The 25,271-nt window shown below is 41.8% G+C and overlaps 1 protein-coding gene and 1 long non-coding RNA gene across 2 annotated transcripts in view; one reads left to right on the top strand and one right to left on the bottom strand.

Annotated features, from left to right (window-relative positions):
- Positions 1-4,693, bottom strand: part of LOC144901290 (uncharacterized) — a 59,615-nt gene extending 54,922 nt beyond the window's left edge. The window contains exon 1 of the long non-coding RNA XR_013629460.1: positions 4,581-4,693. This is a non-coding gene — a long non-coding RNA (uncharacterized LOC144901290). The remainder of the gene's footprint in view (positions 1-4,580) is intronic.
- A 658-nt stretch (positions 4,694-5,351) lies between these two features.
- Positions 5,352-15,940, top strand: LOC131131916 (uncharacterized). The gene is made up of 4 exons (XM_078794685.1): positions 5,352-6,142; positions 9,673-9,834; positions 12,987-13,122; positions 15,783-15,940. The coding sequence occupies exons 1-4, from the start codon at positions 5,426-5,428 to the stop codon at positions 15,938-15,940; spliced, it is 1,173 nt and encodes a 390-aa protein (XP_078650811.1). The 5' UTR covers positions 5,352-5,425.
- Positions 15,941-25,271: the final 9,331 nt, after the last annotated feature.

The raw sequence follows: 25,271 nt of genomic DNA, 5'->3' as shown, positions 1-25,271 counted from the left end.
TGATGAATGAAGGAAGGATTACTAAAAAATACACAGGGATGCTGAATCATGAATCCATTGGACACACTTTTACCCCGGTTCCTTGGTTTTGTGGCATGAATGCCCATGGGGAATCCTTAAGGTGAGAACTACTTGCCCGAACTTGCCCCATGTAAAATGAAAAGACTGCCATAATGATATAATGTCATTTTTGTGGCATCACATGAGAATCTCAAATAAAGATGAAATGATTATCATTTCTTGTGGTTGTTTTCCTACATAGATCATGACGTTGCATGGAAATCTGGATTGTCAAGAGACTTCTAGGCACTTTGCCTTTTAGAAGTTGTGCACCACAATGAAACATTATTGAATAGACACATTTGTGTACTAGTAAAGTGTTTTGAATCCAGAAAAAAATGCTCAATGGTCAAACAATAATTTGTGAAGCAAAGGTGAGAAAAATACACAGAGAAATGGAAGCGCTAGATTTTGTAGCTTGTGCAAAATCAGCACTTGGTATTGGATCTAATCGGTGGTGTTTCATTGTGACCACTTCAAATTGTCACAGCAATGTGATTCACTCCCCTGTGCCATCATTTGATTTGCTGCCGCTAATAAAATACTTGTTTAGGAGGCACTGGTTCATCACTTTTTGCTGTTTTCCTTCACAAGTTGTTGAACAATTAGACCATGTTGGCAGGGACGCCATGATAGATGTTTTCCTAGTCAAACCATCGCTGATTGGTTGATCGCCAACAAGAACGGGTGTGGGTAAAACGCGGACTGTGGACTACGGACCGTGGTCTAAATAAACGATTATGATTGGTCCATTTCAAGATTTGCAAAGATTGGTTTGCAAATTACCACCGGAATTACGCAGTCCGTGTTTTACCAACACCCAACAAGAACCGCTTTTTAAAAAACTCTTGGCAGTATGGCATGCCAAAGTGCACTTGCCCGACGGGAATATCACTGATTGGATTTACTTGCCCCAATTTTGTTTTAACTTTTTAACTTTTAACTGTTTTAACTTGTTTAGGAGGCACTGTTTTTATCACTTTTTGCTGTTTTCCTTCACAAGTTGTTGAAGAATTAGACCATGTTGGCAGGGACGCCATGATAGATGTTTTCCTAGTCAAACCATCGCTGATTGGTTGATCGCCAACAAGAACGGGTGTGGGTAAAATGCGAACAAGAACGGGTGTGGGTAAAACGCGGACTGCGGACTACGGACCGCGGTCTAAATAAACGATTCTAATTGGTCCATTTCAAGATTTGCAAGGATTGGTTTGCAAATTACCACCGGAATTATGCTTTTAAAAAAACTCTTGGCAGTATGGCATGCCAAAGTGCACTTGCCCGACAGGAATATTACTGATTGGATTTACTTGCCCAAATTTTGTTTTAACTTGCCCCGGGCCATCGGTACATCGTTATTGTCGAGCCCTGATGCCTGTTGCTAAGAAAGTCTTTTTTGAGTAGTTGCTATCCCCATCGTTTCACTCGTTTGCTCGCTGCTTGTGCCTGTTAATAGCCCGCATAAGCAGTTTGGAGGTCAGTTAAGGTACGGCTTTTACGCAAATTCTTGGAATTAAAAGTCAATTTGTTATTCAAGCTACCAACAAGTCAATCACCAGCTTCCATAAACCCATAATTATCAGAAAGTACAACTTATTAAAGCCTCAAATGAGGTTCTACGAGTGGATGACATTTTGAAAATGGAGGTCCTGAGGTCCAAACTGTTAAGGGAAGTGTCAACTGTCAGCCTGCGGCCAACTTTCAAGCAAGACCGGGACACCGGGTTCACGCCTCGTTAAAAAGCCAAGCAACACTTGTGAAAGGGGTTATGTAATTTATAGTACGGTATCATAACGTGAAAGAGGAGAGGAATCCGTGTGCCAGCATGTCCCATTTCTTTCCCTCGGAAGGCACAAGCGTTTGTAACTCAAGAGGCAACGTGCTTATTGTTGAGACACATTTGCTCGTCTTGAAATGCCACAGCTGTGTTTAGCTAACCTCAGCCAGCAAGTCTTTAAAGGACACCACATGAGACCAGACTGCCATTTCGTACAGTTAACTGGCTTGCTCTGGGCTTTGTGGGAAACTTTTCTTAGTTTTACCGTAAGACTCTTCTTTCTGGACCAGAGCCCCGAGCGCTTTGTGAATACATGCGACAAAAAAGGTTCTCCTCAACATGCAGAATGTTGCATGGAGGTCTGGTGGGATCTTCTCCATTAAGTCTTTAGGTGTCCTTGAATGTCTGTGGTTGTGTTCCATCATATTTCTACCACAGTATCTGGATCGTCCTGCACACTTCAGTCTCTCTAATTATGATTGGACCACTGCTGAAGGGAACATCGCCATCTTACAGGAAGAATCATAAAACTATAAAGCAGCCTGTACCAGTAAACCACGTGTATGAATGTACACTTTAAAGACTGCTTGGTTCTTCAGAAGTCAACTTACTCATCGTCTGAGTCCTGGTACATTAAAGGAGCGTCCACGTAGGAACCAGCGAGATGATTGCAATGACTACGACTGTAAAAGACATCATCAATGGCTGAGTAACGAGAGCAGCCACAGGAGGGTCGTTTGGGTGGATATTTTCCAGCAGAGGTTCCTTTTCCAACCAACGAGGGCCTGGACCGGGTACTAGACCATCATCAGGGTTTACTAAGCGTTTTTATTTGTGGTTCAACCACGCCCTGACTGTGTTTTATTCCATTTGTGTATGTTGGCCCAAATAGTACAATCCTCAGTTTTTGTGTCATGTGATGCTTTTTTTGGGGGGGGTACTTCAATGTACCACGAAGCGGGTGTACGAAGTCGTGCAAAGACCCAGTCCAATATCGATATCAGGTTCTGATACCAGTGTAAATCAGGTAAATTGCTCATACCACCTGCCCGTGTGATCCTTTAATGCCTTTGTCGTCATCGACAGTTCCGTTTTCTTCCTGTCCAATTGGCCAATCACAAGACAGCAGTCTGTTTAGCTCAGGGGTCTCAAACCCGCAGCCCGCGGGCCAGATGCGATGAGGCCCCCGCCTTAATTGTTTGATTTTGCCCCGCCCATACGCAAGCAAACGAGCCCGCCTGTTTTAGTTTTTCTCTCATCATTCATGACTGAAAAACTGAAAACTTGAAAACCTGATGCGCCCCAGCCTCACCCAGACCCGAGCTCCAGTGGCCCCCAAGTAAATTGAGTTTGAGACCCCTGGTTTAGCTCACCCTGACAAAATCTGATACTTTGTGACGCCGAAAAATGTACCTTTATAGGTACGGTATCATAACGTCATAATCAACAGTATTTTTTTCCTGGTCCACTTGGCCAATCACTGAACAGCAGTCTTTCTAGCTCCACCTCCACACAACGGAACCAGACCATGAACCAATACTCAACCAAATGGATTGGGTATGACATGAAACATACGTACATGACTCCAAATCGAACCAAAACATAATACCAACAAACAGTCCCATACGTTTTCTTTTAGTGCCACCCGTCCAATCAACGGACAGCAGCCTCTCTAGCTCCACCCCTACACAAGCAAAATAAAGTACAACCCAAACGAAAAGGTCGGGTCTGATATTTGGGGCGGTACAGTCGTCCCTCATTTAGCATGATTCATTGTTTCCAGACCCAACCGCGATAAGTGATTTTCCGCAAAGTTCGTTTGTTCGTTCATTTTCTACCACTTATGATTCTACCGAATGTGGCCAGCCAATCACAGGGCACATAGAGACAAACAACCATTCACACTCACATTCATATCACAAATTATGGTAATGGTAATGGTAATGGTTTCATTTCATTTGAACATGCATCAGATTACAATTGAATGCATCACATAATCAGTTCCCAGTTCCACATGTCCAAAAGGAGTAGGAAGAAGCAAAGCTTATTAAATCCTACCCCTCCATCTGGTACTTTTACAATCACTAACTGTTACATTTGTTCACTTCCTGCTTTCCATAATACAGTTTAAGGTTTTTTTTTTTAAAATAATAACCTTAATAATTTAATAATTTACCGAGCATGTTTTTGGAATGTGGAAGGAAACCGGAGTACCCAGAAAAAAAACCCACGCATGCACGGGGACAACTTGCAAACTCCACACAGAGATGGCCGATGGTGGGATTGCACTCGGGTCTCCTAGCTGTGAGGTCTGCGCGCTAACCACTCGACCGCCGTGCAGCCCTTTCCGCAAAGTAAGATTCGATATTAACAAACAACATTCTAAATATGTTTTTTTTAACATTATTAGAGCCTTGTAAAATTAAATAACACCCCTATTGTCACCGCTACGCTCAAATTATTCTTTGTTTGTTGGATCACTGCAGGCAGCAATCCGGCTACAGAGCTAACTAGTTAGCCTCTCCAATTTACTTATTCTAAAATAAGAAAGTGTTTCAAAAGGAGTGGAGAAGAAGGACAAATTAAGAAGTTAAAAATGTACCACTTCCACAAGGAATGTGAGGAGATCTTTTTTCACTTTGTCATGTCCTGACATGCCATGAAGGTAATGTAATATGATGTAATATGATGTAATATGATGCCATGTGGGGCGGCACGGCGGTCGAGTGGTTAGCGCGCAGACCTCACAGCTCGGAGACCAGGGTTCAATTCCACCCTCGGCCATCTCTGTGTGGAGTTTGCATGTTCTCCCCGTGCATGCGTGGGTTTTCTCCGGGGACTCCGGTTTCCTCCCACATTCCAAAAACATGCTAGGTTAATTGGCCACTCCAAATTGTCCATAGGTATGAATGTGAGTGTGAATGGTTGTTTGTCTATATGTGCCCCTGTGATTGGCTGGCGACCAGTCCAGGGTGTACCCCGTCTCTCGCCGAAAAGACAGCTGGGATAGGCTCCAGCACCCCCGCGACCCTCATGAGGAAAAAGTGGTAGAAAATGAATGAATGAATGATGCCATGTCTCATCAATGTAACATATATGATGCACACTGACCAGAATACTACATATAACTTGTTTTTCAATAGTTTTTGACTAGTAACAGGCCATAGTCAACAACAAACAGTGTCCGTTTTTTCATTAATGCATTTTTGAGAAACCACAATAGATTGAATCATGATGTAGCGAGGAACAACTGTGTACCATACCGTTATGCTGAGCGGAAATGCTAATTATATCATACAAAACCACGCACAATGTTTTTTTTTTAATGATCTCTTTTATAGTTGAATGAACTACAAAATCTTCTTGCTGGTGGATGCCAAAACTGTTGTGATGCATTTCCCCAAGTGCTTTTCTAAAATGACTCAATTGGTTTGGTTTGTTTCCACCCCAGATGCGTGACCACACTGCAGTTTGGAGCCAATGACACAAGCTGGTGAAGATGAGAGGTGGCCACACCAGATCATGTGAACATTTTGGACCTCTGATGGATGCTTAAAAAGTTATTATTGACGCTGATGTTGTGCCAAGATGTGGCCCCCTGACCTCGGACCTCCAGACGTGCAGCTGACTCTTCCCGGCTTTGGAAGTGTCTTTGAAGATGTGGAGGACCACCTGGGACCTTTGGCTTCAGGTGGCTTCTGTCAGTCATCCGCCCTCTCAGGCTCAGTGCCTGCGGTGTGCTGTACACCCAGAGCCTCCTTGTCTTCACTGGACCTGCTCAGCTGTAAGACCAGCAGGTCCACCACTGACAGAACAGAGGCCAGCTTCTCCACTACGACACATGTGAATCCTGAAGACTCCAAAAGGTTCACTTGCAGTTCTCACTCTACACCTCCTGTATCCTACAGGCTCACATCCCCATCATCATCATTCTTTCTGACCTCCTCCATCAATAAAACTTCTCATCAGCAACAACTACAGGAGTATTGCTCCATAAAACAAGAGCCAACAGAGGACATATTCCATATGAACGACCAACAGAGGGATCAGTTCAAAATTGTCCCACAGCACCCACTGGGAGACCAGCAGGACCAGCCGTGCCTTTGGTCTGACTGCAGCGCTGCATACGGCAGCCAGGAAGAACTGGTGAGGCATATTGAGAAGGTCCACATCGACCAGCGCAAGGGCGAACAGTTTGCCTGCTTCTGGGCCGGGTGCGTGCGACGCCGCAAGCCTTTTAATGCCCGCTACAAGCTGCTCATCCACATGAGGGTGCACTCTGGAGAGAAACCCAACAAGTGCATGGTGAGTCCTTAGTGGATCTTACGCAACCCAAAACCAAAGCAATGAATACCTAGTGGTCCAGCTCACTTAACGTGTTAAAGTATGCTTTGGAGCTGGAAATTCTCATCTAGAGTAAGAATATTTTTGTGATGATTCCGTCAGCCAATCAGTGAACTGCTGCCTCTGTAGCTCCACCCTTCAGACGCAGTACCACCATGGTTGGGTGTCAAATTGGGGTCAACATTTTGGAACTTTTGCAAAAAAATGCCGGAGAACGCTATCAGCTAGTCAGCTATTTGTTGCACTGCACTTTTAATAACTCGATATTGGTATGTAACAACATGCCATAATCACTGTTCTGAACGTACGTACCTTGGTGTTAAGGTCACGTCTTCAGCTGAAATGCAAAACATAAAACATATTTCATGATTTTTTAAATGAAACATGAAATAAAATTTAAGCTGCAGAGGTAAATTATCCAATAAACATTCATTCATTTTCTACCGCTTATCTTCACGAGGGTCGCGGGGATGCTATCTTCGGGCGAGACCTGTACCACCCTGGACTGGTAGCCAGCCAATCACAGGGCACATATAGACAAACAACCATTCACACTCACATTCATAGTACCTATGGACAATTTGGAGTGGCCAATTAACCTAGCATGTTTTTGAAATGTGGGAGGAAACCGGAGTACCCGGAGAAAACCCATGCATGCACGGGGAGAACATGCAAACTCCACACAGAGATGGCCGAGGGTGGAATTGAACCCAGGTGTCCTAGCTGTGAGGTCTGCGCGCTAACCACTCGATCGCTGTGCAGCCTCCAATACATTCATTCATTCATTTTCTACCGCTTTTCCTCACAAGGGTCGCACGGGGTCCTGGAGCCTATCCCAGCTGTCTTCAGGCGAGAGGCGGGGTACACCCTGGACTGGTCGCCAGCCAATCACAGGGCACATATAGACAAACAACCATTCACACTCACATTCATACCTATGGACAATTTGGAGTGGCCAATTAACCTAGCATGTTTTTGGAATGTGGGAGGAAACCGGAGTACCCGGAGAAAACCCATGCATGCACGGGAAGAACATGCAAACTCCACACAGAGATGGCCGAGGGTGGAATTGAACCCTGGTCTCCTAGCTGTGAGGTCTGCACGCTAACCACACAATAGCCACGTTTACATGAGGAGTTTTCTTTCCGAATGACCTTTCCGAAAGCAATGGTATCCATGGAAAGGAATATTCCAATCTCTTGTCTACGTACATGCGCCGCTATAATCAACCAGAATAGTCAATAGGGCATGCCCAGTAAAACGTGAACATCAACATCACGTGATATCGACTTCCTCAAGTTTTTCTTTCCCTTGTTGGAATAACTCCGTATTGCCAGTTTTTCGTTCGTTCCAGTCTTGAAATTTAGTTTGGATCAAAAACAAAGTTTCCGTAGCAGTCCAGTGCCGATTGCTGGCCTCCATTTTTAAAAGTGAAGAACGTCTGGATCTCCGTGTTACGTCATATCTGAGCATGCGCTGAAAGAACGCACCTGGGATAAATTTAAACAGGAAAAGATCAAATTCAATCTTGCTGATATTTTATAATTAAAGTCGGGACATGTTTTATATAGATATATATTTTCTTTTTTAATAAAAGTGGACATGTGAATGGCGTATAGAAGGGTTTAGATTCTGTTCCACAGATGGCGCTAATGCACACAAAAGCTGCTTGCCAACCGCCAATAAACAACAGAAGAAGAAAAACACCACGAAGAAGAAGGCACCCTGACAACTTTCTGTTTGAGCGGGTACAAGATACCTCAATTGGATTGATTAAAGGAATATTCCATCCCTGTTCAATTCTTTCCGTTTGAGCAAATAAACCAAATGCAATTGGAATATTTGGGTCCATGTATACTATTGACATAATGGCTATTGACATAATATTTGCAAATGATGATTCATAAATGTTAACTATAAAAAGTGATATTGGACAAATTATTTTTTTCAGATTAAAATGAACAAAGCATTATTAGAGCCCTGTAGACATGACAAAACACGACTATAGTCACATTTATACTCTTTTTATTTACAACATATTGCGCAACTGCAGGGTCTTGAGACACATGCTACCTAAACGGTAGCCTTCAAGTTATTTCCTTTAAACTTAAATAGCCAAAAACTTACCACTTCCACACGGATAGGGAGGATAACTATTAACAGTTATTTAACCTTTAACATGAACATTAATCAAACGTAATATTTTTTTCTGGGTACATGATACCATACAGCATCCATATCAAACTTGCGCGGGCCGCACTAACATTAAACTTTCATATCAAGGCGGGGGCCTCAAACTAGCGTCCTGCTGGCCACATTTGCCCCGCGGGCCACGTGTTTGAGACCCCTGCAGGGCTGTAGTCCACAAAGAGCAGCCCCTCCATAGCTCCCCTGCTCCTCCAGATGGGACAGATCAGTATGGGCTGTAGCTATGCTGTCGTCTGTGGATCAGTTTTCTTTGTATGCAAACAAACTGGTGTGGGTCAAAACTGTGGGGCAGGAATGATGTGACTACGGACCAGTTTCATCACCACCGGGGTGAGTGCCGAGGTTTTTTGGGGTATGGGGATTACGGTGGAGGACTTTAGACAGAGTGGAACAGTGGAATGGGACAGGGACTGGTTGAATATCCTGGTTAAGACTGTCGCCAGTTGGTCTTCAGTCTTCAGTCTTTGGCTTCTCCTTGACACTATCACTTGCCATTACTCCTGCTAGCTAAATGTTGAGCTGCATCGGATTTGTTTACAGAATACGCACTTCAAAAAGTACCTTAAAAGTACCTTCATTTCCAGTGTACAAGCTGCTACTTTACTGCTCGTACAGTGATGTGGCTAAAACTACAGTTCCCATGATGCTTAGAGTGCAGTGAAGCGAACACTAATATCATGATTTGAAGTTTTATGGCCACCAGTCCAGGGTGTAACCCCGCCTCTCGCCCAAAGACAGCTGGGATAGGTTTCAGCATGGCGTGACTCACTACTACCTCAAAACAACAGTCCACCCACTTTGATCATATTTTTTTCCACTATACTGTAGGCTACAGAAAATGAGTGCATGTATAAATATTTCTTCTAGTTTTTAGTGACTGTTAAATGAATAAAACTCCATGATGTTGTGATTTTGTGCACAAGCTCATTAAAAGTAACGAGGTGGCATTTATTTAGTGATTCTGCAAATGCTGGAAGGAATAATTAAGTAGAAAATCATTATTTGTAGTTCCCATGCGGGTTATTTATGTACCAAATGCATGTTTATTAGAAACAAACACATTATGCATAGAACTTTTAGTATTCATGTATCAAATTATTAGGGCTAGCTGTTATGAGGTTGTGTAATGAACTTTAGAAACAATACATATGATGAACGTTCCCAATCCTGCGTTGCTTAATTGGGATCTGGGAAAGCCTTTTGCGGTGCGTTCAGTGTGCTTGAAACAGCTGTGTAAAAGAACAAAATGACATGTGATGTTGTAACATGTAACCTCCCGTCAGTTCGAGGGCTGCTCCAAAGCATTTTCCCGCCTGGAAAACCTGAAGATCCACTTGCGGAGCCACACGGGGGAGAAACCGTACATCTGTCAGCACCTCGGCTGCTTCAAGGCCTTCAGCAACTCCAGCGACCGCGCCAAACACCAGCGAACGCACCTTGACACGGTGAGTCCACAGCTTAAGGTGTCAGGAAGTGATGTTTACTCGGACGGCCATTCATTACTTAGAGATAATAAGGAAGTACATTGAGGACAGTGACAATGGTGATACATCACAGCATATCATAGCAATCCTCCAGATAGTACGCAAATGTGCCCAATAGTGGCTGCAAGCACCACCGAGATGAGATCACAGCAAAATGGTTGCTTTTCTGTCCACAAACCCGTCTTTTTTTGCCTTTTCTGTGGAGTTAATATGAGCTAGCTAACAACGGATGTCATGGGAAATACCTATTTTGACGGTAAAGCGCAGAGAAAAAAAATTCTAAAAACACCAACAGTGTTCCATTTACATAACTGACTTTTATATTAACCAAGCTTCAGTGATATTATTGTAGCTGCTACCACAAAAGACTATATTTATCTAGCGGACTAACACGACGCCTCGCTAGCCTTTACATTTTTTTCCAAAAAAATACTGTAAAATTTGGCATAGTTCTGACATAGTGGCAATGGTGAGTAATCATGATGAATTACTTTGAAAACTGTGAGTAATTAGGATGAAAAACTGTGATTAATCTGATTTTTAATCATATAGCTGTCCTCGGCTATGCCTACCGGTAACTAGCAGCTCATAACCCAAATTTCAGCTCACAGTTCAAAGCAAAAATCAGACGAGAGATGGCTCATATCTAAAAGACACTAGTTAAGGTACCACTGTATAAATGACAATAACAGAATACCTGCAGTGAGAATTCTCATTTGAGCATAAAAAAATGATTAAAATGAAAAAAAAATGTGGTTTAAAATGTGGCTGCACGGCGAGTGAGTATTTAGCACACAGGCCTCACAGTGAGGAGACACAAGTTCAATTCCACCCTCGGCCATCTCTGTGTGGAGTTTGCTCCCCGGAGTTTTCTCCCTGTGCATGCGTGGGTTTTCTCCGGGTACTCCGGTTTACTCCCACATTCCAAAAACATGTCTATTATAGAAAACAACATGTCTATGTCTATAGACATGTCTACGTCTATTAGTTTATTTAGCCATGTTTATGCTTGCAAAAAGCACTAAACTCATCACACAGTAACTTACCACTCCAAAGGTGCAGGGCTCGACAATAACGATGTACCGATGGCCCGGGGCAAGTTAAAACAAAATTCGGGCAAGTAAATCCAATCATTAATATTCCCGTCAGGCAAGTGCACTTTAGCATGCCATACTGCCAAGAGTTTTTTTTAAAGCGGTTCTTGTTGGGTGTTGGTAAAACACGGACTGCGTAATTCCGGTGGTAATTTGCAAACCAATCCTTGCAAATCTTGAAATGGACCAATCAGAATCGTTTATTTAGACCGCGGTCCGTAATCCACAATCCGCGTTTTACCCACACGCGTTCTTGTTCGCGATCAACCAATCAGCGATCGTTTTACTAGGAAAACATCTATCATGGCGTCCCTGCCAACATCGTCTAATTCTTCAACAAATTCTGAAGGAAAACACCAAAATTGATGAAGCAGTGCCTCCTAAACAAGTATTTTATTAGCGGCAGCAAATCAAATGATGGCACAGGTGAGTGAATCACATTGCTGTGACAATTTGAAGTGGTCACAATGAAACACCACCGATTAGATCCAATACCAAGTGCTGATTTTGCACAAGCTGCAAAATCTAGCGGTTCAATTTCTCCGTGTATTTTTCTCACCTTTGCTTCACAAATTATTGTTTGACCATTGAGCATTTTTTTCTGGATTAAAAACACTTTACTAGTACACAAATGTGTCTATTCAATAATGTTTCATTGTGGTGCACAACTTCTAAATATCACTGCTTACTACGACTACGATGTGTAAGGTAGCATGGCTGGCCATGTTAACATACATCTCCACATATTTTCAAACATTCCTCCAAATACAATGCATCAGTACTATTATCTGATGAATTATCAGCATATATTGATATATGATATCATTATGGCAGTCTTTTCATTTTACATGGGGCAAGTTCGGGCAAGTAGTTCTCACCTTAAGGATTCCCCATGGGCAAGTCATTTTTGTTTTTAACGTAGAGCACTGAGGTGTACCTAAAAATATACGAAGAAGTACCAATATGAGTTTTGAAGTTTCCCATTCTGCATTGTGTCTGAGTAAAGCAGTTCATTGGAGTTCAATTCCACCCTCGGCCATCTCTGTGTGGAGTTTGCATGTTCTCCCAGTGCATGCGTGGATTTTCTCCGGGTACTCCGGTTTCCTCCCACATTTCAAAAACATGCTAGGTTAATTGGCCACTCCAAATTGTCCATAGGTATGAATGTGAGTGTGAATGGTTGTTTGTCTATATGTGCCCTGTGATTGGCTGGCCACCAGTCCAGGGTGTACCCCGCCTCTCGCTCGAAGTCAGCTGGTATAGGCTCCAGCACCCCCCCAAGAACCTTGTGAGCATAAGCGGTAGAAAATGAAAGAATGAATGAAAAAGTAAAAATGTAGAATAAATAATACCAATTAAAACACAAAGACAAAACACTATTTGGGCTGTTTTTACACAAGGGTGGAGAGAGTTCCACAGCTGGGGGCCAACTACGGTCTACCTGGTCTCCCCTGGTCTTAAGTCGGATCTTGGGCACCACTAGTTGGAGCTGGCCCTCGGACCTCAATGCTGTGTCCTCCTTCTACTGTGTCAACTTCATTGTAACTAATTGTTTCCCACAGGCTGCAATCAGTTTGTTGAGGTGGTTTGTGGGGGAGGGGGGGGGGGGGCGAAAGGGCAACGTAGATGATATCATTTTCTAATTAGCATAATTGGCTGTGACGCATATGTGTGTAATGTTTATGGATGCTGTTGGAGACAAAAACTACAAAAACAGAATCCAGAGGGGGAAAATACATCAACATAGTTGGCATTCGACATCACTGATCCCTCCTGCTACATCTTCTTATTCACTGACAAACCAGAGTGTTAAGAAGCAGAGTTCCAACGCCATCTACTGTATGGAGTTGGAATGGCAAGCTACATTCCCAAACAGTCCTGTTGTAATGTGTTTATGAGCGAGGGTGAACATGTAGCGCCAAATCTTATCACGTGTTCATTAAAATGTGTAAATTTATGAAGTTGCATACAAAGAGACGATCGATCTGTCTTATGACCATCCATTTGTTTTGATCATAGAAGCCGTATGCCTGCCAGATCCCGGGCTGCACCAAGCGTTACACTGATCCCAGCTCACTGCGGAAACATGTCAAGAGTCATTCGGCCAAAGGCGTCTGGAAGCAAGAGTCCAAGGTACGACACCAGAATGATGCATGTGCATATAATTGTAATAGAGGTTGCATAGCATTGTGGGAGACAAGTGAGGAAAAAAAAACCATGACATGCACAACAATGAACTTTATTGCGTCGTTTGTTTTTGAGTCTGGGGAACTTTACTTTGAGTCGCTAAGTTGGAACACTGATCCCTCTTGCTACATCTTCTTATTCTGGTATACCAGGTGTGATGTGTGTTGATAAGTTGGTTTAATAAGTGTAATTATATGTAATTGTAATAGACGTTTGCATAGCATTGTGGGAGACAAAAAGTGTGGAAAAAAAACATGACATGCACAACAAGTATGTCAGGAACTACAAATTAACTTTATTGCATCATTTGTTTTTTGGGGAACTTTAAGTCGCTAAATTGGAACACTGATCCCTCCTGCTACATCTTCTTATTCTTATTCTGGCATACCAGGTGTGACGTGTGTTGATAAGTTGGCTTAATAAGTGTAATTATATGTAATTGTAATAGACGTTTGCATAGCATTGTCGGAGACAAAAAGTGAGGAAAAAAAACATGACATGCACAACAAGTATGTCAGGAACCACAAATTAACTTTATTGCGTCATTTGTTTTTTTGAGTCTGGGGAACTTTACTTTAAGTCGCTAAGTTGGAACACTGATCCTTCCTGCTACATCTTCTTATTCTTATTCTGGCATACCAGGTGTGATGTGTGTTGATAAGTTGGTTTAATAAGTGTAATTATATGTAATTGTAATAGACGTTGCATAGCATTGTGGGAGACAAAAAGTGTGGGAAAAAAAACATGACATGCACAACAAGTATGTCAGGAACTACAAATTAACTTTATTGCGCTGTTTGTTTTTTGAGTGTGGGGAACTTTAAGTTGCTAAATTGGAACACTGATCCCTCCTGCTACATCTTCTTATTCTTATTCTGGCATACCAGGTGTGATGTGTGTTGATAAGTTGGTTTAATAAGTGTAATTATATGTAATTGTAATCGATGTTGCATAGCATTGTGGGAGACAAAAAGTGTGGGAAAAAAAACATGACATGCACAACAAGTATGTCAGGAACCACAAATTAACTTTATTGCGTCATTTGTTTTTTTGAGTCTGGGGAACTTTACTTTAAGTCGCTAAGTTGGAACACTGATCCTTCCTGCTACATCTTCTTATTCTTATTCTGGCATACCAGGTGTGATGTGTGTTGATAAGTTGGTTTAATAAGTGTAATTATATGTAATTGTAATAGACGTTGCATAGCATTGTGGGAGACAAAAAGTGTGGGAAAAAAACATGACATGCACAACAAGTATGTCAGGAACCACAAATTAACTTTATTGCGTTGTTTGTTTTTTGAGTGTGGGGAACTTTAAGTTGCTAAATTGGAACACTGATCCCTCCTGCTACATCTTCTTATTCTTATTCTGGCATACCAGGTGTGATGTGTGTTGATAAGTTGGTTTAATAAGTGTAATTATATGTAATTGTAATAGACGTTGCATAGCATTGTGGGAGACAAAAAGTGTGGGAAAAAAACATGACATGCACAACAAGTATGTCAGGAACTACAAATTAACTTTATTGCGTAGTTTGTTTTTTGAGTCTGGGGAACCTTACTTCAAGTCGCTAAGTTGGAATACTGATCCCTTCTGCTGCTACATCTTCTTATTGTTATTCTGGCATACCAGGTGTGATGTGTGTTGATAAGTTGGTTTAATAAGTGTAATTATATGTAATTGTAATCGATGTTGCATAGCATTGTGGGAGACAAAAAGGGAGGGAAAAAAACATGACATGCACAACAAGTATGTCAGCAACTACAAATTAACTTTATTGCATTGTTTGTTTTTTGAGTCTGGGGAATTTAAGTTGCTAAATTGGAACACTGATCCTTCCTGCTACATCTTCTTATTCTTATTCTGGCATACCAGGTGTGATGTGTGTTGATAAGTTGGTTTAATAAGTGTAATTGTATGTAATTGTAATAGGCATTGCATAGCATTGTGGGAGACAAAAAGTGAGGAAAAAAAACATGACATGCACAACAAGTATGTCAGGAACCACAAATAAACTTTATTGCATCGTTTGTTTTTTTGAGTCTGGGGAACATTACTTTAAGTTGCTAAGTTGGAACACTGATCCCTCCTGCTACATCTTCTTATTCTTATTCTGGTATACCAGGTTTTGCAATTTGCTTTGCAATTTTTTCCTTAGCAGCGCAGTCCCGCGCAGCATGGCGCACCCACGCCTCCCACCTATGCAAGTGGCAAAGGGGGAGAAGAGAAAGTGTGAAAGGGTTTAACACAGCCAAGTGTAATCTTAACCGATCGAGTGAACGCCTATCATTCCCTTTAAATGCGTCGGACTGGTCATGAGACCGCTTGACAAGATTAATGGAGAGTTGGACTTGCTCACTAACCCACAACGGAGTCTAAAGACCACTCGTCTTGGTTCTGGCCCCTCCTTACGTGAAGAACACGTGCTTGCGCAGCAGGAGCAGCAGAGTTAGCATGTCTGTGATCCAGCAGGATGAAATGCGAAGTATTACACACACACAGTTAGCATTGTTCATTGTTCCGTGCTATCTGGGACTGGTTTGTTTTCCTTGGAGGAGAGCGACACTGAGGCTTTGTTGGCTTTAAACAGAAACATGTGTGCTCGTGTGTGTTTGTGATGCCGCAGTCAAAGCTTGTGGGGGGGGGGGCAAAGCTGGACTTAGGAACTTCATTAATGTGTTGCTTCAGTTTGCCATGGAGATGCTGTGTCACGCGCTCGCTGATGGCCTTCACAGGTTTCCTCTGTCCTGTAGAGACGTTGCGGTGGGAAGCCCTGAAGCCTAAAATCGTAACTTTGTCAGAACATTTTGGATAAACAGGAGTCCTGGATTGTGTATCGTTTACATGCCGCATGACAGGACATCTGGTGCAAACATCATTTCTGTGAAAAATGAAGAGAAGACGTGCGCCTGCAGGAACCTGGATGGGTTTCCAACTGTACACAAATACACGAGAAGATTGCCCGTCCAAATGTGACTTCAGTGACTTGCATTTCCCAACATTTTTGGGCTTTGGTGTGCTTGCATGACCAAAAAACATAATTCATAAATGACCAACTGTGGCACGGGTTATTGCCATTTACATGAAAATACATGTTATTTTATCCTTTCACATTGCTTTTTTAATTTTTATTTTCACATGAATCATTTGTTTAGGATATTGGCATACAGAAACATAAATCTAACATTTGAAGAATAATTTAAAAACAAAAAACTTAACAAACCACAAAGTCATAACAGTCCATATCAGGAGCTGCTGATGCGGGTGTTGGGCTCGATATGGTAATGGTAATGGTTTTATTTCATTTGAACATGCATCAGATTACAATTGAGTGCATCCCATAATCAGTTCACAGTTCCACATGTCCAAAAGGAGTAGGAAGAAGCAAAGCTTATTAAATCCTACCCCTCCATCTGGTACTTTTACAATCACTAACTGTTACATTTGTTCACTTCCTGCTTTCCATAATACAGTTTAAGCTTTTTTGTGTGTTTTTTTTTAAATAATATATATGATATGAGCATCCAATGCCATAATGGGTACCATAGTAAGTGTCAATATAGTGATATATATAGCACATCATGACTGGTTCAAGACTCTTCATCCTTGTATTTAGCAAACATCAACTGCTTGTATTGTTTCTTGAATTGGCTCATTGTTGTGCATTGTTTGATTTCCTTACTCAATCCATTCCATAGTTTGATTCCACATACTGAAATGCTATGGCTAGCATAACGTAGTCCTAGCATAGAAGTGTTTCAAATGTACTTCTTCCCTGAGATCATATTTCTCCTCTCTTGTAGAGAAGTATTGGATGACATTTTTAGCTAATTGCTTATTTTTAGCCTTATGCATTATTTTAGCTGTTTGAAGATGAACTATATCAGCAAGTTGAAGTATTTGTCATTTTAGAAATAAGGAGTTAGTATTATCAATTATCCTTACTGACCTTCTTTGCAGTACATTTAGCAAGTGAAGATTGCTTTTATAGTTATTAGCCCATATTTCCACACAATAAGTAAGATATGGTAGAACCATATCAGCATAGAAGTGCGATATCGGTTCATATCGGTATCCATTTGAATGAAAACTGATATTTTAACAATTCTGTATACAACACATACTATGTGTTAATTCCACTACAGGAGATATGTCATGTTCCATATATCGCTATCAGCTGACATCGGCAACTAAAGTCACTAATTTAACATGGAATTGCTTCTTTTTACACTTCACACTGGAACTCTACGAGTAGTTTTCAGTGGACTGCATTAACTGCAGTAGTTTTTTTTATCATTCTCACAGATTCACGAAGCGGAATCGGACCTGTCAACAGGCTCAGCTCTTCCGGTTTCAGACGACTTTGCAGGTATGCAGGGATGAAAAGAGTCATATTAAAAAGAGTCATTTCATATTCATGAAAATGGTCGTATTCACGTTTACTGGAGCAACAGTGTAAAAAGAAGTTAACCACTGTTAATAAAATAAAAATAATAATAAGGTAAAATATCAAAAATGATTGTAAAGGTTAAAGAGCTTTTTAAAAATGATATTATATCCCAGTGTGGCACTATTATAAGTTTATTTTAATAAAATACTTCCTAAAAGTCAAGTTGTGTAGAGGGTAAATTAGCATTTTTCTCCTCTTGGCTGGAATGCTTGAGTTTGGCAGCCTCCTCCCCGACCACGCCTACTCTGTTGCGTCTTTTATTGGAGCCAGCCTATGGCACACCTGGGCAATAATAGCCATCAGCATCTTGATATGCCACACCTATAGGTCAATATCAATATTCATTCATTCATTCATTTTCTACTGCTTAGCCTCACGAGGGATTTTTGTATCCTTGTTAAACCACATTGCTCCTGCCGTCATCCTCCTTCTCGTCCTATACCGTGAGCTTTGTTTATATTGTTTATTAGTGGTTAGCAAGCAGCTCACCCAGGCGGCACGGCGGTCGAGTGGTTAGCGCGCAAACCTCACAGCTAAGAGACCAGGGTTCAATTCCACCCTCGGCCATCTCTGTGTGGAGTTTGCATGTTCTCCCCGTGCATGCGTGGGTTTCCTCCCGCACTCCTTGTCCTTGTCTCGACTGTAGGATTTTTGTATCCTTGTTAAACCACATTGCTCCTGCCGTCATACTCCTTCTCGTCCTATATTGTGAGCTTTGTTTATATTGTTTATTGGTGGTTAGCAAGCAGCTCACACAGTCGCTGATGCATGCTGACAGTTAAACAATTTTTTAGGTGGATTTTCCTGAAAATGTTGGTCAAATTAAAAAAAATATATATTATTGAAGCGGTGCCTCAATGTGTCTTCTTCCAGGGGCGTATGCACACGGGGGCGGCTTAGACCACGTACCCTCCTCAGCCGACAGCTGCCGTCACAGCGCGGAGGGAGGCTTCCACGCCGTAACAACGCTAACGTGCTCAACTTGTGTACAGGCGGGGTGAGTGAGTGTTCGCCATACAAGTGTAAAAAGAAGTGAACAAATGGTACTCAACTGCTTCGAAAAGTGTTTCTTCAGCAAAGTCTGGACTTCATTAGGCCATCTGGACTGACTGGCCTTTGAGAGCCAGCAAATTTGACTGATTTCATGTTTTGGATGCTATCCTTAGCCGCTGCGAAACAAAGTGACTCTTTAAATGAACGGTAATGACTCTGGACACGGGAAATTGAGTACGAGCAAAACGTCCTATCAGACATGAGCGTTGAAAGCATCCTGGCCCGCCGCCATTGGCCTTATTTATGAAGTCCCTCCAGCAGAACGCCAGGCCATTTGGACTCTCGGGGGACCTGTGAGGAAGGCTATAATGCCCCCCCCCCCCCCCCCGACTGCATATCATCCTTGCAGAAAGACTTTGTTGCTTTTCTTTCTTCTTGAGGACTTGGCGCTGGTTTGCTTTCCATGTTGAGTCCGAGTGTTTGTGCACAGTCAGCACATTCCTGCTGCGCTGCGATGGATACGGGCCCTCCGTGACACCCCCCCCCCATCCGCTAACCCCCAGCTAAGGTGAAATCCTTACAGTGGAATAAAGTTAACATGAACAGTTTAACAGAGGGACTGGCTGCACACTAGCGTAGATCCTCTATTTAACAGGAGCACTCTGCTTGTGTGTGGTTACGGATCTGCTGAAAAAACACCTTCGTCATAGATGTTTTATATGCAAGGATGTTGTAACTTGCATGTTTCTCCATTATGGTGTGGAACTGGTCATTTGAGAAGTGGACCAGCAAGTGTTACCTGGTTTTCGTGAGGGATAGGCTCCCAATAATTAGTGAAATCCACAAATAATACAATAATGCTATATGTTTTAAGGCTGTAAAACCCCTCACTTTATATACTTTTATACACAGGCATTAATATTTTCTCACATTTTTCTTGTTTAAACACTCTCAAAGTTCAAATTTCATTTGAAAATTAATGATCAATCTACTAGGTCGGACACAAGAAATTATGAACTGACTCATACGTATTCACTCCTTGTCCTTGTCCCGACTGTAGGATTTTTGTATCCTTGTTAAACCACATTGCTCCTGCCGTCATCCTCCTTCTCGTCCTATACCGTGAGCTTTGTTTATATTGTTTATTAGTGGTTAGCAAGCAGCTCACACAGGGGGCACGGCGGTCGAGTAGTTAGCGTGCAGACCTCACAGCTAGGAGACCAGGGTTCAATTCCACCCTCGACCATCTCTGTGTGGAGTTTGCATGTTCTCCCCATGCATGTGTGGGTTTTCTCCGGGTACTCCGGTTTCCTCCCACATTCCAAAAACATGCTAGGTTAATTGGCCACTCCAAATTGTCCATAGGTATGAATGTGAGTGTGAATGGTTGTTTGTCTATATGTGCCCTGTGATTGGCTGGCCACCGAAGACAGCTGGAATAGGCTCCACCCCCACCACCCTCGTGAGGAAAAGCAGTAGAAAATGAATGAATGAATGAAAGCAGCTCACACAGTTAGCTAGTTTGCTAGCGGCACAAAAGTGCTTGATTGACTATAGTCTACAGCCAATCAGGACACAGAACACAATGTGTGGTTTCTCCCTTAGCCAATAAGGAAGGTTGTGGCTCGGTATTTAGCTGACTATTGTCTAGTGTAGGTTCTGCTACAGCCACGTAAACACATAATGAGCTGAGGTGTCTGCACAGGACAGATAGCAGAACACAAGTAGAACACAGAACACAACGTTCATACGCTGGTAAAAAAAAAAAAGCAAAAATTCACATTAAAAATCTGTGAAACACTGAATTTGTGACAGGTGAACCGCGATGTAGCGAAGGATCACAGGATCATGCGGATTACAACACGGTAATATTTCTTGTTCAGAAAAAAAATGTCTTGTGGGCAGTGAGCTTGGGATGATTAATGATGATTAATTAATAAATTAATTAATCTCACAATCAATGAAATTGAATTCGATCATTTTGCCGGCCTCAATATATTGTCAGATGTGTCTGTTTTCCTCATCTCCCGCCTCCAAACAGGTTTCAGCCTTTTGTCAGTTATACAGTCTCTTTATAGATTAGATTAGATTAGATTAGATTAGATTAGATTAGATTAAATATGACGGATAACTGTCATTTAGTTTTTTTCATTGTATAAATGAATGTTCTTAAAAGTACCCTTTTAATATAGGGGACCTACTTGGGTGTCCTGAAAGGCGCTTTTAAATAAAATGTATTATTATTATTCTCATACTTCGATCCTTTGTATTGAATTGTGGACTCCTATAGAGCAGCTACACACAATAACCCACACAGAAAACATTTTAGATTTTCTAGAATTTGCACCTATTCCACTCGTATTTCCTTGGATTTGTGCTTCCTGCCAAAACGGTCAGTTTTAATTTATTCCACCCACAGTCCGCCCTCCGGAAATGCGGACTTTGCTGTGATTGGTCACACACCCAAAGTGCTTCCTAACTATGAACCATAAAAGGAAGTCTGCCCCTCTGTGACATCACAAAGGGACAGTTTTACCACACCTTTTGAAACCGAGTAATCCCAAAAGTCTTTCAGGGCTCGCTTCCAAAAGCGCAAACCTCATTACTGGAAACTTTGGTATCCTTTAACACGGGAATACAACATTCTTACTACATTTATAGGTCAGAAAAGGGCACAATATGTCCCTTTTAAAATCTTTTCTTGTTTTGTTCTCATAGACACAATCTTGTGTATCGCCCTGTCACGTGACATTGGTAAAAAAATATATGTTCTATGGTTATCATCACACTTCCTGTGAAAGTGAAAGCAGTTAGATCAGAACACTGCAGCTTTTCTTTCCATTTTTAATGGTCAACGGCTCCTTCAATTTGACACGTGTGAGTTGGTGAAATTCAACCTGATGTTAGAACTCCATGGACGCTTCTAGAGCAGCTAAGCGCTACAAAGGTCACCTGGTTCCGAGCTGTTTGCGTGTTTGGAAGTAGAACCGATCTCCCGGGGCTCTCTTGACATAGTTTCAGTTTCACCGTGACCTCAAGATTTCTCCATTCACTTTACGTCCTGCGGTGAAATTAACGACGCTTTCAACGCTGTGACGCATGTTTGATACCCCACGCAGAAACCGCGTTTGGACCGAATGTTGAATCTCTCCTGACTGGTAACTTTCCTTTAAACTGGAATGACCTAAAAATAATTTGTGTTGTGTATCCGATTTAAGGTGCTGAAGCCTATCCCATGCAATGTGAAACACTACATTTACGAATAGTACTGTACTGAAATGTCATTCATTCATTCATTCACAAAGGTCGTGGGGGTGCTGGAGCCTATCCCAGCTGTCTTCAAGCAAGAGGTACACCCTGGACTGGTGGCCAGCCAATCACAGGGCACATATAGACAAACAACCATTCACACTCACATTCATACCTATGGACAATTTGGAGTGGGCAATTAACCTAGCATGTTTTTGGAATGTGGGAGGAAACCGGAGTACCCGGAGAAAACCCACGCATGCACGGGGAGAACATGCAAACTCCAGACTCGGGTCTCCTAGCTGTGAGGTCTGCACGCTAACCACTCAACCGCTGTGCCGCCCTGTCGGGAAACAATGAGTACAAAATATCTGATGCTTGTGCTGCTGGCGACATATTGGCTTGAAAAAAGTGATGTGCCACTTGATTGACAGGTGCACACTGTTTCCCATGGCGGCTGACCCTTTGGACTCCAGGGACAACGCCCAAGTGCCAGACGCCCGACACAGTCGTCAGCAGCAGCAAGGTAGTCACCGCAACAACAAGCATGACTTCAAACCAGTTTGACTCCACTTTTTTTTTTTTTCCCTCCCGTTCAGCTTTGCAATGCGGACTCTTTGGAGAGACTAAAGCATCTCAGCCAATCAACGAAGGAGGATTTGATGCCACTTATTTCCCACAAGCCTCTACAGCACCCCCTGCAGGTAATGATAAATACACGGTACACCTCCAAGTTAATACAATACAAGAAGTTGTCCTTTATCTCGTCAGTGTTGGACTTGATGCACGACCTCCACAACGTGTGGGGCTATGCCCCGCCTCCAGACACGGACTTCCTGTTCCAGATGGGAGGCGTGGATCGTTGTCTGAGTCTCATCGACGCCATCTACTTGGACTCGTGACTGTAATGTAGACACGAAAGTCGTACATAAGGCCGTATAACCATTTGGTGCAATAGGGGTCAAGGGTTATAATTACTGTAAAGAAATTATTTCAAAGTCATAATAATATATAATAACTCACAAATGGGAATGGTTTTATTTAATTTGAACATGCACCAGATTACAATTGAGTGCATCCCATAATCAGTTCCCAGTTCCACATGTCCAAAAGGAGTAGGAAGAAGCAAAGCTTATTAAATCCTACCCCTCCATCTGGTACTTTTACAATCACTAACTGTTACATTTGTTCACTTCCTGCTTTCCATAATACAGTTTAAGGGTTTTTTTTAAATAATTACCTTGTACCAAAGTACGAGGTGAAAGGGTTAATAGTTGACAGAAACATAATTCAATTTAGAGTACAGAAGTCCCAATAATACGTTGTTTGGCTTCTATAACTTGATTGCACATTTTGATATGCTAAAGGTTGTTCTCGCACACAATAACTTTTATATATTGTAATATCAGAGAAGAATTGAGCATATGGTGTGATTTTTGGTCCAGAACAAATGTTACTTTATTCAGTATTGAGGTATTTCTTGCTACTTCATGTTGTATATTTTAATGCAAGATTTCCACCTCATATTATCATCCATTATGAAATGAATGTATTTTCATTTATCAAATAGCAGTATTTGACTTAGGTTCGCGGATAATATGTTTTTTTTAATCAAATCATCTTTTTAGCATAGCATTCTTCTATTAGCTTGTGAGCTTTCAATATATTGGATCTTCAATATCTTTAAGTAAGATGTTATTTTTTTAAAAAACATCATCTTAACTTGTATATTAAGAGCTAACGTTTAGCCTTTTATTACAATAGAAATTTGGTATTAAATCTTATAGAAAACAAAAACAACTACGGTACCTTAATGGGTTCTTAAGTGGCAGCCGTATTTGTTATGTAGCAATGCTGCCCCCTAGTGTGGATGTATATAACCACACCACATCATCATTAATGCCACTGATTGTGGTAAGGAAGAGACACTCACGTCGCCGATGCACTTCAGTCGCTTTTTATAGCGTCAAACCTTTTTACAATTCACTCACACCCGGGCTGCTGTGGGCCACAACCCACGCCACAACACACGGACGCCATTCGCTCCTCGCTTAGCGCTCTCCCTCGACTCTCACTCACCTGGCGCCACACCCGGTCTCACTCTCTCACTTGTGACGTAGCACCGTAACCTTCCAAGCCCCGCCCTATTAAAGGCCCAGACACACAAAGTCACATTTGCATTGTAAAACAAGACAGCAAACTACTATATAAGAGGGTTTCCCGGTTAAAGTGGGAGGGTTGCAACGTATGGTTTTGGGGTGTCCAGGTCTCTGTGGTGCCCGAAGCTAAATTTGATTTTGGGGCCCCTCATACATTACAAAAATATGTTTTTTTTTCCTTTTTTTTAAGTTAATCGGTCTTGTGGCGCCCCTAGCGGTCACGTGTCCCTAAGCACGTGCTTAGTTCGCTGATGCCTTGGGGGTGTCCAAAGTTCGCCGCCTTTTTCCATTAGCACAAACATTAGCACACATTTTTAGTGGCCTGCTGCACATTTTATACATATAATTAAACATGAAATATTGTGAGGGAGAATTAGGGCTAACTTGAAAGACAATTTAACGCTGTTTCCTAAAAAAAAAAAAAAGCTAACACATGACTTCATTTTACACTGAGGTGCCCAAAAAGCAGTAGTTTCATCAGTCGATGTTCTAGTTGAGTGCAGGCTTGTGAAAGCGAGTGACAGGATATGTCTTCATCACGCGTGATGTTTAAGACATCACCTTAACATATCCCGTCCAAACGTTTTCATCTGTATTTTTAATATACAACAGAATGAAATGTTTTTCTACTTGCTTGAATACATTTAGCGACATTTAGTACCAGCACACACACTCATGTTTGTCATAGTGTCATTGTGTGTGTGTCGATGTTTATCGACACATTTATTAAATTCATCCTTTTATGTGTGTGTTTGCACGGATACCGTGTGGAAACGTCCTTTTTCAACAATTTGTACAAAACTGTCTTTTATATCTTAATAAAAATCTTTGTATGTAGGTTTGTTGTCAAGAGTTTTTATGGTGAACCAGCGATGCCAAAATTAATATAAAAAATGCCTGGTACAACTAAATATATACAAATATAACAATGACAACAAAGAGTTTCATTTCTTGTATGGTTATGATAGAACTGAAATTCATCCATTCATTCATTTTCTACTGCTTTTTCCTCACAAGGGTTGTAGGGGTGCTGGAGCCTATCCCAGCTGTCTTCGGGTGAGAGGGGGGTTACACCCTGGACTGGTGGCCAGCCAATCACAGGGCACATATAGACAAACAACCAGAACTGAAATGATTTTGGTTAATTTCATGAAAAGCATTGAAAGTTACCAAATGTACAAGAAATGTACCTTTCGTTGTACATTAAGGCATTAAAATGGAAACAAGGGTGATCAAATGTTTCACTCTATATCACTATATACTA

The sequence above is a fragment of the Doryrhamphus excisus genome, linkage group LG11, assembly GCF_037039965.1.
Source record: "Doryrhamphus excisus strain RoL-2023G ecotype Guam linkage group LG11, RoL_Dexc_Guam_v1.1, whole genome shotgun sequence".
NCBI classification, from domain to species: domain Eukaryota; kingdom Metazoa; phylum Chordata; class Actinopteri; order Syngnathiformes; family Syngnathidae; genus Doryrhamphus; species Doryrhamphus excisus.
Note: the sequence above shows the minus strand (reverse complement) of the source record. Positions and strands in the feature narration are given on the sequence as shown.